Source organism: Biomphalaria glabrata, chromosome 8 (assembly GCF_947242115.1).
Source record: "Biomphalaria glabrata chromosome 8, xgBioGlab47.1, whole genome shotgun sequence".
Classification (NCBI taxonomy): domain Eukaryota; kingdom Metazoa; phylum Mollusca; class Gastropoda; family Planorbidae; genus Biomphalaria; species Biomphalaria glabrata.
In genome coordinates, this window is record NC_074718.1 from 30,171,676 (window position 1) to 30,186,074 (window position 14,399).

The following is a 14,399-nucleotide window of genomic DNA, read 5'->3' on the forward strand; positions in this document are numbered from 1 at the left end:
ATAGACTGATGTGTGTTTCTGTATATCATAGACTGATATGTGGTTGTTTGGGATATAGACTGATGTGTGTTTCTGTATATCATAGACTGATATGTGGTTGTATGGGATATAGACTGATGTGTGTTTCTATATATCATAGACTGATATGTGGTTGTGACAAGATGTTATTTAGTTAATATTTGGCTTGTTTGTTTAGGTCTAGGGGAAATTTGATTAATTTTATCCCGCTCACATATAAGATTTTGTACAGGCACACCGCAACTAACAGTAAGAACAGACCAATATTATAAGTTCATAAATAAAAATAATTTAATGAATGAAAGTTTACAAAGGAAAGTGATCAAATAAAATTATAATTAAGAAAATAAAAGAAGTAAAGGTGCTAATATCTAAAATAACTGTTCATCATGGATTGCTAATTATTGAGTGGTTGGAGGAGAAGAATGTTCCTATGTCTGCTACTTATTTTCTTATCTGCTAGCCCGTGGGTCGTCTTCTGGCGGTCGTAGGACTGGCACTCAGAAGGATGAGTCATCCGGCTCTGTCTTAGGACGTCGGCTCGGGATGTTCTCTATGCTGTAGGCAAGCTGGCTCTAGGGTGAGGCCGCTGCCTGTTTAGCAATAGAGATGGTTGGTGCTGCAGACTAAGTTGTAGTGGGACGATCTCTCAGCTGTGATCTCTAGCTCGTAGAGAGCCGTGCTAACTCAACACCAGTTTGTCTTCTGCTGCGAAGGTTGCTCTAATCTGTCGGCATTAGGCAATAACTATTGGGCAGTGGACAGTTTGGGCCGGGTACTGGGCAGATGATACTGGGCAGTATAGGGCACTGTGGACACTGGGCAATATGTTAAGGCCAAGGACAGTAGGCGATGCCTTCTTGCTAACAGATATGTAATGGGGGGGGGTGTATCTGGTGTGGTCTGCCTCGGTTACAGCTTTCTATGGAGATCTGGTAGTTGTAGCAATCGTGTGTAGTAACCAGGGGTAGCAATCAGGGGTAGCAATCAGGGGTAGCAACCAGGCTGGGGATAAGACAGACAATTAGGAACCTCCTAAAGGCATTGAGTAGGGATTCCCATATGCCTTGCAATCATTCAGATGTAGGCATTGGTATCAATCCCAATAAGGCATTTAAGACAATTATGTATAAAACTTTAAAGTACGTATACAACTCAATAACAAAGGATATAAGTAAGATAACCACAATAAATGTGCTATAGTACAATGTAGGATGATACTTGTCAAGATTCATCCAATAAGTTTGATTACGACGATAAGTAATCAGTTACAGTAAAATGGGGAATGAGCATATTATATACTAAAGGATAAGATGAAAATAAAATATTAGGGATATGGCTACAGTAATAAGTGTTTGATATAGTTAATTAAAATTACATTCATCCAAGGAACTATAAGTTCACAAGGGTGGGAGACATAATAACATGCATGAGGGATATACAACAGAAATGTGAATTGATTAATTTCACATGGGCTCTGTAAGTTTAGAGCATTGTGATCTAAGTTCTTAGACAGTACTTAGATTCACGAAAGGTTATTGTTTACTTCCATCACCAAAATACAGGAATGGATGAAACATAACAAATTAAATATAATAACTATAGTTTCAAATGTAGACAGCCATAGCGGCATTAATAATACTATATAAAGATATAGTATCGACATAAAATAGTACAATGTACATACATAGTAAAGTCATAATGTAATGACGGGGAACGTGGTTGTGTACTAGTGTGTACTCACACATTCCTATGAGATAAAATGAGTATAGTAAAATGTTTACACTTACCCGTTTGTCCCTAATGAAATCTCACAACTAAACTTCCTAACAGAGGAGACTGTAAGAATCCTAGCGGGCCTAACTTGGATGCTTTGGTCTCTCTATATATAGTTGGGGCATTTTGTTTAACGGGTGGGGAAGATAGCTAGCTGATTTTCTCACATGTATCTATGTACTGGGCATGTCAGGCGTCATGTCCGATTTATGGCCTGTACCGTGAGAGTAGGGACTAAGGTGAATATGCATTTGTCCAGCCCGATTGCAACGCTATTCTTAGAGCGATGCGTATTCTGAGGGGGGGGGGAGGGGGGAGAAATAGGTGTGAAAAGTTATTAGTCCGCAGCGCGTAGCGCAGGTGAAGCGAATATTGTGTGTGTGGGTCACCTGTCCAGCGGTCAAAATGAAAAGTTAGCCCTAGAGAAGCTAGTTAATGTTTTACGTCGAGATTCGTCCCGTGAGAAACGTGCGAGGGGGGATAAATCCTACAAGAAATTAGTTATGGGTGGACAAGAAAATAATTGTTTAAGTTAAAAATTAAAGTTTCTCACGGTTTGCTGGGAAAAACTCAAATGAACTTTTGCATGCAAGTTTCGTATCGTCACATACCCACCCACTTAAAAAGTATTCGCAGAATACTAATACTGCTTGCATACAAGTTTCATTTGAGCTTTGTTGTTGCCTAATCTAATTGTTTAAATTTACTGAGGGGTGATACCCATTGAGGCCTGTGGGCTCAAGAACGCAGTGCCGACTGAGGAAATCGGGCGCTGCATTTTGACATCCAGGAACATGTTCAACCTGGAAGGAGTATGGTTGCAATAGCAAAGACCATCTCATAAGTCTGGCATTTAGATGCTTGCTGGAGGATAAGTAAGATAACGGCTTGTGGTCGGTTTGCAGAGTGAAGTGCTTTCCATATAAGAATGCCTGGAATTTCTCTATCGCCCACACCAGTGCCAGGCATTCTAGCTCTATTGTGGCGTAGTTGGATTCTGCCTGGTTCAGTTTACGGCTTGCGTAAGCTACTGGAAAAAGCGTGTCACCGGATCCTTCGGCAGTTTGCATCAGAACTGCACCCAGGCCAGAGCCACTGGCGTCTGTCCTCAACACGAAAGTGCGGGACAGGTCAGGTAGCTTGAGCACTGGTGATGAAGTGAGGCATTCCTTGAGTCGTTGGAATGCGAGCTCACATTCCTCATTCCATGTCACCTTGTCTGGTCGATCCTTTTTTGTTAGATCTGACAGTGGGGCAGCGATAGAGTTGAAGTGTGGGATGAACTTTTGATAGTAACCACACATCCCGAGGAATGATCTCACTCCAGTTTTTGTGATCGGCCTGGGAGCCTCGAGTAATTGAGCAACCTTTTCTTCGTCTGGCATGAGCTGGTTTTCTTGAATGACATGGCCTAAGAATTTGAGTCTTGTGAAACCGATGAGACATTTGGAGGGCCGAGCAGTCAGACCCGTCTCGCGGAGCCTTAGCAAGAGGGAGGAGATGAGAGCTATGTGTTCGGACCAGGTCTCCGTGGCGATCAGAATATCATCTATGAAATTTTGGATGCCTGGACTTTCGATGGGATCTAATAGCTTTCTCATCATACGCGTGAACACGCTAGACGAGTTATTCAGACCAAAGGGGACCGTTTGAAATTCATAGTGCCCTTGTGGGGTGCTAAAAGCTAGCAAGGTCTGCATTCTGGCTCAACTTCTATTTGATAGTACCCTCGGCTTAAGTCAAATTTGCTAAAATACCTAGCGTGACTTAAGTTGGCAAAAATTGTGGCTGGGTCTGGAAGAGGCTCCGCTTGGAATTCAGCCACTGCATTGAGGCGTCGAAAATCAATGCACATGCGATGGCCTCCATCTGGCTTCCGAACTAGCACCACTGGAGCGTTGTATGGAGAGACCGAAGGCGCTATAATTCCAGCTTTTAGAAGCTCTTCCACCTCTTGTTTGATGACCTCAGCTTTTGCGTGAGGTAAAGGGTAGGCCTTTACTTTTATGGGCTCAGCACTTAACAGCTTCATCGAAAACCGCTCAAGCGATGTTCTGCCAGGCTTATCCGACAAGACGTCATGGAACTCCCCCAGCATTGATTTGACCTCGGCTGTTTGCTCGGCGTCTAGCTGTGGGCTAATGGTGACGTTCTCGTGTGTCTCCACTGCATGGAGGGGGTACTCCACTAGGTCCTTGGGTTCTTTCACATCCTCGGCCACCGCTATAGCCATCAAGTCTCGGGGAGGGTCCGTTTGTGAAGGCCTCTCTAAGTAGTGTTTGAGGAGGTTTACGTGATAAGACTTCTCCTTGCGACCGACTTTAATGACGTAGTTAGTGGGCGATACCTTTTTCAGCACCTCGAATGGGCCTTGCCAACAAATCTGTAACTTGTTTGTGTTCTTGGGCAGTAACAAGAGAACCTTATCTCCGACGTTGAGTGACCGTTCTTTAGCCCTCCTGTTGTAGTATTTCTCTTGTCTCTTACGTGCCTTGATGAGGTTACTTCTAGCCAGGGACCGTATGTCTTGTAGCCTTTCTTGGAGGTCCTTCACATATTTGGACACCGTTTTGACTTCATCGTTGAGTTGATCTTTGGTCCAAGTTTGTTTTAGGATTTCTAGTGGGCCACGGGGATGAGATCCAAAGATGATCTGGTATGGCGAATACCCTAGACTGGCGTGAGGTACCTCTCGGTAAGCGAATAAAGCAGCAGGTAGGTAAGTGTCCCACTCTTTTGGTTTATCATCGATGAGGCGTTTAAGCATCGTTACCAAAGTGTGATTGAACCGTTCTACAAGACCATTTGCTTGGGGGTGGTATACCGAAGACCGGAGATGTTTCGCATTAAAGAGAGCATACACCTCCTTCATTAACTTCCCTGTGAACTGAGAACCATTGTCTGTTAATATCTCTTCGGGAAAGCCTATCCGAGAGAACATATTGAACAGAGCTTCAGCCACATGTTTAGAGTCTATGCTTGACAAAGGGGCGGCCTCTGGCCATCTTGATGCTTGACATATGACACAAAGAATGTAGGCGTTTCTTTTCTTCGTGCGGGGTAGAGGACCAAGTATGTCCACAGATACTCGTTTAAACGGAGTTTCGATCAAAGGGGTTTTTCCCATAGGAACGGGCGGAATGCGATTCTTTGGTGACAACTTTTGGCACTGTGGACATGAGGCGACATATCGTTTGATGTTTTCGGTCATGCCAGGCCAGAAGTAATGGAATCGGATCCTGTTAAGGGTCGAGTTCTGACCTTGATGGGCACTTAAAGAGGAGGCATGACCTGTTTGCATAACCTGCTCTCTGTATGGTTTGGGCACCACCAGCTGGTTGCAGGCATCTGGTTCTTTACCTCGTCGATATAGTAGCCCTGTTTTAAAGAAAAATTGTGCCTTGCCAAGGGTGGGTTCACCTTCTTGGGCGAGCCTAAGATATTTTTGAAGCGAGGGGTCTTGCTTCTGAGCTTCCCTAATCTCAGTGGGAATGGTATTGACTTTGAGGGAGTCAGATCCTTCCACTTGTACCTGTGATCTGGTGAGAACAGGTGCAGAGACGCTGGGGTATGGTGGTGTTCCTAGAAACACGTATCGGCAGCCTAATATGAGATCATAGGCTGGGGATTTCATCACAATCGCTTTGATGCGACCGCGGACATATTTTGACTCTACATTTATGAGAGCCATAGGTAGAGTCTTGGGCGGACTCTCCAAATCAACTGTTTGGATTTGTGTAGTCTCCTCGATGTAGTCACTTGGGCTTACCAATGACTCCCGAACTACAGCTTCCACCAAGCAACCTGTGTCGTTGAGACAAGTCACAGCCCTCCCGTTGACCAGCGCCTTTTCGACACTTGGGGGATGAGGAGACTCACCTGACTGAGCGCTTACTGCGGCCAAGACGAGGGCTTCAGCATCACTCGGTGCAGGATTGCGTATACTATTTAGAGTATGGGTGGGCTTACCTCTGCTCCGACAGTCTTTAGTGTCGTGCGAGTTAATTTTATGGAAATTACACCATTGTTTAGGGGGCGGGTGAGAAGATCTATAATTAGCAGGGTTCGGGGTATTGGGGCGAGGATGAACGGCCTGGTTGTTTTTGTGGTTGGGTGGGTTGTTTTTCCCTTGGTGGGAGTTAGCTCTATTTGTGCTTGCTTGGGGCTTTGAGTCTTCCGTCTTTGTCTTAGTGTCACGTCTAGCAGCTAAATATCGGTCTGCAGCAATTGCAATGTCAGAAGGGTCAATCACCTGTTGCTCGTTGACATATATTCGAGTTTCCTGCGTTAAGCAGTCTCGAAGCTGCTCAGCCAGAATAAGGTTTCTAAGACCTTCAAACGTTTCGGGCATTTTGCTTAGGGCTAGCCATTTTCCGAGGTATTTGTCCAGCCTGTCGCAAAGATTGACATAAGTTTCTTTGCGCTCAAGGCGGGACCCTCGAAACTTCTTATGGTATGAATCAGAGGTTAGCTCAAATTGAACCAATAGTGCCTCTTTTAGGGCTTCAAAGTCCTCCCTTTGGTATGAGGGGAGCTTTGTGTAAGCCTCGTAAGCCTTGCCTCTAAGGCATTGAGCTAGCCTGAAACACCACCTATCCTTGGGCAAGCTATAATAGCGTGCCACCTCTTCGAATCGTGTTAAATAAACTTCAACACTTTCACTCTTCTCATCGAAGGGCTCGAAGGGGATGCTGGGTGAGCTATTTGAGGACCCTTGGCTGGAAGCTGGGCTAGCAGGCTGAGAATCAGCGACTGTGCGAGCCGTCTGATTCTCTTGAGCTATTTTAGCTCTTTCAGTTGCCTGTCTCTCCCGCTCCATGGCTAACTCATGCTCATTTTTGAGTCTCTCGTGTTCGAGTTGTAGTTTTTCCTTTTCTAATGCTAACTCGAATTCTCGTTTCTCCCACTCATCCAACTTTTGTCGGATGTAATCAGAGCGACTTGGACCCTCTAACTCTAACAATGCCGCTGTCTCTGTCAACTCTTGTATTCTGAGTTTTCTGTCAGAGTCAGTCTTGGACCTTGTATTGCTGGCCATTATTTGTGTATGAGAGAAATAAGATGGGAGACTAATAAGACTACAAGGAGGGATATTATTGAATTAAGAGCGTTATATGAAGCCCGTATGCAACAACCACGTTGCCCGTGATAATAATACAATATTAAGTACAGTGATGCAACTTAAAATAACCACAAATAATAATATTATACTAAGTTAATACGTGATAACATCTAAAGTAAAATAGATATAAAATAAAGACTCTAGCAACACTCTTCACTCCGTTTGCAATCCGTTACTTTAAGATAATGAAAGTATATTAAATTTAGGAAAGTTCTACTGCTGTATGCCTGTGCCTGTCTAATATAGGATTCTAGTTTCAGATACCCGGACGGGACCACATTTATATGTGACGAGATGTTATTTAGTTAATATTTGGCTTGTTTGTTTAGGTCTAGGGGAAATTTGATTAATTTTATCCCGCTCACATATAAGATTTTGTACAGGCACACCGCAACTAACAGTAAGAACAGACCAATATTATAAGTTCATAAATAAAAATAATTTAATGAATGAAAGTTTACAAAGGAAAGTGATCAAATAAAATTATAATTAAGAAAATAAAAGAAGTAAAGGTGCTAATATCTAAAATAACTGTTCATCATGGATTGCTAATTATTGAGTGGTTGGAGGAGAAGAATGTTCCTATGTCTGCTACTTATTTTCTTATCTGCTAGCCCGTGGGTCGTCTTCTGGCGGTCGTAGGACTGGCACTCAGAAGGATGAGTCATCCGGCTCTGTCTTAGGACGTCGGCTCGGGATGTTCTCTATGCTGTAGGCAAGCTGGCTCTAGGGTGAGGCCGCTGCCTGTTTAGCAATAGAGATGGTTGGTGCTGCAGACTAAGTTGTAGTGGGACGATCTCTCAGCTGTGATCTCTAGCTCGTAGAGAGCCGTGCTAACTCAACACCAGTTTGTCTTCTGCTGCGAAGGTTGCTCTAATCTGTCGGCATTAGGCAATAACTATTGGGCAGTGGACAGTTTGGGCCGGGTACTGGGCAGATGATACTGGGCAGTATAGGGCACTGTGGACACTGGGCAATATGTTAAGGCCAAGGACAGTAGGCGATGCCTTCTTGCTAACAGATATGTAATGGGGGGGGGGTGTATCTGGTGTGGTCTGCCTCGGTTACAGCTTTCTATGGAGATCTGGTAGTTGTAGCAATCGTGTGTAGTAACCAGGGGTAGCAATCAGGGGTAGCAATCAGGGGTAGCAACCAGGCTGGGGATAAGACAGACAATTAGGAACCTCCTAAAGGCATTGAGTAGGGATTCCCATATGCCTTGCAATCATTCAGATGTAGGCATTGGTATCAATCCCAATAAGGCATTTAAGACAATTATGTATAAAACTTTAAAGTACGTATACAACTCAATAACAAAGGATATAAGTAAGATAACCACAATAAATGTGCTATAGTACAATGTAGGATGATACTTGTCAAGATTCATCCAATAAGTTTGATTACGACGATAAGTAATCAGTTACAGTAAAATGGGGAATGAGCATATTATATACTAAAGGATAAGATGAAAATAAAATATTAGGGATATGGCTACAGTAATAAGTGTTTGATATAGTTAATTAAAATTACATTCATCCAAGGAACTATAAGTTCACAAGGGTGGGAGACATAATAACATGCATGAGGGATATACAACAGAAATGTGAATTGATTAATTTCACATGGGCTCTGTAAGTTTAGAGCATTGTGATCTAAGTTCTTAGACAGTACTTAGATTCACGAAAGGTTATTGTTTACTTCCATCACCAAAATACAGGAATGGATGAAACATAACAAATTAAATATAATAACTATAGTTTCAAATGTAGACAGCCATAGCGGCATTAATAATACTATATGAAGATATAGTATCGACATAAAATAGTACAATGTACATACATAGTAAAGTCATAATGTAATGACGGGGAACGTGGTTGTGTACTAGTGTGTACTCACACATTCCTATGAGATAAAATGAGTATAGTAAAATGTTTACACTTACCCGTTTGTCCCTAATGAAATCTCACAACTAAACTTCCTAACAGAGGAGACTGTAAGAATCCTAGCGGGCCTAACTTGGATGCTTTGGTCTCTCTATATATAGTTGGGGCATTTTGTTTAACGGGTGGGGAAGATAGCTAGCTGATTTTCTCACATGTATCTATGTACTGGGCATGTCAGGCGTCATGTCCGATTTATGGCCTGTACCGTGAGAGTAGGGACTAAGGTGAATATGCATTTGTCCAGCCCGATTGCAACGCTATTCTTAGAGCGATGCGTATTCTGAGGGGGGGGGGGGGGAGGGGGGAGAAATAGGTGTGAAAAGTTATTAGTCCGCAGCGCGTAGCGCAGGTGAAGCGAATATTGTGTGTGTGGGTCACCTGTCCAGCGGTCAAAATGAAAAGTTAGCCCTAGAGAAGCTAGTTAATGTTTTACGTCGAGATTCGTCCCGTGAGAAACGTGCGAGGGGGGATAAATCCTACAAGAAATTAGTTATGGGTGGACAAGAAAATAATTGTTTAAGTTAAAAATTAAAGTTTCTCACGGTTTGCTGGGAAAAACTCAAATGAACTTTTGCATGCAAGTTTCGTATCGTCACAGTGGTTGTATGGGATATAGACTGATGTGTGTTTCTATATATCATAGACTGATATGTGGTTGTATGGGATATAGAGGGATATAGACTGATGTGTGTTTCTATATATCATAGACTGATATGTGGTTGTATGGGATATAGACTGATGTGTGTTTCTATATATCATAGACTGATGTGTGGTTGTATGGGATATAGACTAATGTGTGTTTCTATATATCATAGACTGATATGTGGTTGTATGGGATATAGACTGATGTGTGTTTCTATATATCATAGACTGATGTGTGGTTGTATGGGATATAGACTGATGTGTGTTTCTATATATCATAGACTGATATGTGGTTGTATGGGATATAGACTGATGTGTGTTTCTATATATCATAGACTGATGTGTGGTTGTATGGGATATAGACTGATGTGTGTTTCTATATATCATAGACTGATATGTGGTTGTATGGGATATAGAGGGATATAGACTGATGTGTGTTTCTATATATCATAGACTGATATGTGGTTGTATGGGATATAGACTGATGTGTGTTTCTATATATCATAGACTGATATGTGGTTGTATGGGATATAGACTGATGTGTGTTTCTATATATCATAAACTGATATGTGGTTGTATGGGATATAGAGGGATATAGACTGATGTGTGTTTCTATATATCATAGACTGATGTGTGGTTGTATGGGATATAGGCGGATGTGTGTTTCTATATATCATAGACTGATGTGTGGTTGTATGGGATATAGGCGGATGTGTGTTTCTATATATCATAGACTGATATGTGGTTGTATGGGATATAGACTGATGTGTGTTTCTATATATCATAGACTGATGTGTGGTTGTATGGGATATAGACTGATGTCAGGTTTGTGTTTGTAACAAAAATAGGTTCCAGTACTCAGTGAGTGATTGCCTAACTTTTAACTACTAATAAATTAATAATAAACGTTAAAATGCAAGAAAAATAATATTTTTCCCCATAAAGAAAAAGGTGCCGGTAACCCGTACCGGTGCGTACCGTCACAAAAAAGCACGGGTTGTGTGTATCATTTACTGATGTGTGGTTGCTGGGCTATAGAGTCATAGCTTATAGGTGGTTGTATAGGCCATATAGGATGTATGAGTGTATACCAAAGATGATGTTTGATTGTGTTAGTCGTAATTGTGGGTCATAGCTGACACACTTTGTGTGTCATAGCTGGTGAGACACTGTGTGTGTGTCATAGCTGGTGAGACACTGTGTGTGTGGGTCATAGCTGATGAGACATTGTGTGTGTGTGTCATAGCTGTTGTGTGGTTATGTGAGGTTGATGGAGTGTGCAACTAAAAGTGCTTTTTTATTTTCTCCCACCAGGGTGTGAAAGTGTGAAAGCATATCAACATCTGTGAGCAGATCCTATTTTACAAGCTGTGTCTCACTGACTACAGAGTGTCAACTGTAAACGTATATCTAAATAGTAATAATGCAACGAACATTCTGAAGTGGAAACTTTCTAGGGAATCAAAGAATTGGATAGTTTGCAATTCTTTTTAATTACGTCATGTTTTAACTTTTTTTTTATCTGCAAGAGGGCATTGTATATCTTTATTTTCTTGCCTAAACAACTTTAATAACTAAATGTAGATTTAGCCCTAGATGTTTTGGTTAAAGTATAGAAATTAACTAACACTAACGCAAACGTTCATTGTGTGTTTATAAAACAAGAAAAAAAAACAAGGTTACAAAGACAGTTTGTGTGGAATCACAAACTCAAAATCGGCCCCCGAAGTGGTCCGCTATGGCAGGTAAAAATAGAAACTTTCAATATTTTCAGAAAAAATATCATAAACAATAAACTACAAACTATCAACAACTACAATCCTATCTCCGTCGATACAAAAAGAAGAGACGTGCATGTGTCGAAAGTGTTGCCGATACTGTTGTATTGTATAAACTGAACTTATTTTTTTAATTTTTTTTTATTTTCACTAAACAGTAAGCTAATTTTCTAACAAAGAAAAGTGAAAGTTAGGCAGATTTGTTCTCGACATAATGTGGACTCTCACGATATGGTTCTGAATTCACAAGAGTTACTTCTGGATATTTAACAATAGCTGGGGCATCATTTGGACCAGGTCTTGCATAATGTGTTCCTTTAATTATATTGCATTGCCTTCTGCTTCTGCTTCCAAAATGAGCTTCACGTTTGGTCATGCTGACTTTATTCCAAAGGACATCGATTCGTTTTCCAGCAACATGTTCAAATGTACCACTTAGTGTAAATTCATACTGACTCTCATCAATGAGCCTATTGATAAGGTGTTGTGTGTCGGGATAGTTTGTTATAATATCTTTCCACAACCAAGGCTTAGAGCGAGTAATAATTTCCTTCTTTAGAGCTGAGTAAAATGCCTCAGAATCATCTCCAAAACGATAATTAAAAGTTGGCCTGTCTTCGCTGCCTTTGAATTGATAATGATAGTTAGAGGTTGGACTGTCGTTCCCACCATCCCATCTCAAAAAACCTCTGAACTCCGTGGAAAATTTAGCAATAATAGTCGCCGTATATGGTACAGTTGTTCTTGTTTTGTGCAAAATGACTTCGTATTCAGCAGCTGAAAATGGGGCTATAGATTTTTCAATGGTCTTCTTGAATGTTTTGGAATTCGCAGTGCTTTGATCTTTAGTATTCGAAGAGCTTTGCTCGAAGCTGGTTGTAAAGGTACTTGTCGATGATAGAGAGCTTTGAGGGAACATTAATGGAATTTGTACAGTTACAGATAGTCCTAAATCTATTCTATTGGTCCAACTACTGGTAGAAGAGTGAGTAATGGTCTCCATGATAGTTTCAGATATTTCATACGTATCCGTTGCCGTTTCCGAATCATTGTTGCGAGTCATGCCTTTGTCTAAAGTTGACGGTTGAATTTCATCCGTCACACTTTCCCCATATTTGATATTCTTTATGGTAAATTTCCAGTTGCTAAAAACCAAGCTGAGTCTCTGGTCACTTTTATAGCCGTTGCAGGTTCCGTTCTGATTAGCCTTCCATGTCTCACCATCTCTGTAAAAATCTTCTCCTACATAATTGGACATGCAACCCGAGCACCAGCCGTACCCCATCAGATGTGCCAAGTTGGCCATGTTCGACAACGTTGCGTCCATAATTCGTGTCTTGACTTTGCTTACTCCATCTAACTCCTCAAGCTTGTCCGCCATTTTGCAGCACTCAAGCTTGTCTAGACATTGTAAACTATTGCATTTTGATCTGTAGAGACCCGTCACAAAATAATTTTCTCTACATGAACATAACCCAGTACCGTCAAAACACGATGATATATCTTCATCATAACAATCAGAATGCCTATGAGGATGTATAGCTGGCTTAGTACATCTTGCAGCTTCGATATTATCTAGATTTCGTCCCTGTGATCTCTGCAAACCTTGGAGAAAATATCCATTAGGGCAAAACACCCAGTGGTTCCCTGTGTCCAGATCGTATGTCCAGTCTTGGTATACAACCAGCAGTTCCATGTCGGACCATGGTGTTGGCGCACTGCAGCATTCCACACCTTCCAAGCGATTAAGTGAATGATCGCCGTTGGCGGAGCTTCTTTCGAAGCCTCTGATGTAATAATCGACCTCATCACACATGGACTGCCCAGCGGAATCAAAACTGGTCAGCCATGAAGACTTTGTGCAAGCGGTGTGAGTAGTTTTGACCAGTACGAAAAAAAACAATGAGTTGGAAAACCATGGTCAAAACCCTTGCTAGTTTGTTGTTTTTTTTTATCCTGAAAAAGAAGATTATATTAAAATTATTTTTTTTAAATTATTAAACGAAAGGGATAAATAGCAGTACTACATAACCTAACTATAGGAGATAGGGATGATCTGATCAACTCCTCCGCAAAACAAAAAAGGTTTTAATGTAGTTTCTTTTAAAAAAAAAAAGGTTTATTTATCAAAATTCTTGTGCGCACCTTTTAGTAAAGACTAACGCTGCTGCTGTTGTTTTTTTTTTTTTAATAAAAAGACGCGCTTTACAGTTTATCATTTTCATCTTTGAAATTACAACAACTTGATGGATATTTGTTAATATTTTTACGCATTTTATGTTAGACAATTTTCTTAACTAAATTTTTAATAAACTGTTGCTCTAGGTAACGGCCAACCATATTAGCAGGGTCGGCCTTAGGCCTTAGGTCGCACTTATGCGGCCGCAGTGGGTCCGCACTTTCATAGGCTCCGCGCTAATTTATTATTTATTAAATTAATATATAACTTATAACAAGGCTCCCACGGTCTCCTGATTTTCGAGGATCTCGTAAGAATTTCATGAAATTGCAAAATATACGAAAAAGTCCTGAAAATTCTCCTGAAAACTCAAAAAAATCTCTTGAAAAATTGACAAAATTGTGTAGATTGGGTCAAAGCACTTCGTTATCAATTTCCTGAAATTCGTGACGCACTCGATGAATTAGTTGAAGAGACTAATGATGCGATAATTAAAAGTGAATTAGGAACACTGTACGAAACATTGAAGCAGTATAAAGTCTTAGTGTCACTTGTGTTATGGTACGACGTGCTCTTCCAAGTCAATTTTGTGAGTAAAGAACTGCAAGGTGAAACAGTAGGTCTGAGCACTGCAATGGATTCGTACAACAACTTGATGACTTGGCTAAGGAAACTGAGAGTTGATAGGTTTGTTCAGACTCTTGTGACAGCAAAGGAATTGTCTAAAAACACGGAAGTTGTTGCAATCTTTCAAGTCAAACATCAAAGGAAAAGGCAGTAAGATAAATCTGTGGAAAACTCCATTCCTGGAGACGCTGGATAAAGTGGACAGTGCTATTCAATCCTTGCAGCCGAGATTCGAACATCTGAAATGAAACCATATTCTATTTGGATTTCTTGTCAGCTTCAAGAGCCTTCAGCTTGATGACATACGAAAGTTT

The 14,399-nt window shown here is 41.1% G+C and overlaps 1 protein-coding gene and 1 pseudogene across 3 annotated transcripts; both read right to left on the reverse strand.

Moving 5' to 3' along the window:
- Positions 1–291: 291 nt before the first annotated feature.
- LOC129927881 (uncharacterized) lies at positions 292–9,150 on the reverse strand. Of its 2 annotated transcripts, none has more exons than XR_008779533.1 (2): positions 1,809–9,150; positions 292–1,023 (listed from the first exon to the last, which is right to left on the reverse strand). XR_008779533.1 is itself a non-coding variant. In XM_056039536.1 (2 exons), the coding sequence occupies exon 2, from the start codon at positions 6,830–6,832 to the stop codon at positions 3,479–3,481; it is 3,354 nt and encodes a 1,117-aa protein (XP_055895511.1). In that variant the 5' UTR covers positions 6,833–8,073; positions 8,859–9,150; the 3' UTR covers positions 292–3,478. The 2 variants fall into 2 exon arrangements, 1 of the variants encoding a protein (XP_055895511.1); XM_056039536.1 differs by having other exon boundaries at positions 292–8,073; positions 8,859–9,150.
- Positions 9,151–11,053: 1,903 nt separating this feature from the next.
- LOC106070543 (uncharacterized) lies at positions 11,054–13,229 on the reverse strand (annotated as a pseudogene). Its single transcript, XR_008779559.1, has one exon. The product of XR_008779559.1 is annotated as an uncharacterized LOC106070543 (transcript).
- Positions 13,230–14,399: the final 1,170 nt, after the last annotated feature.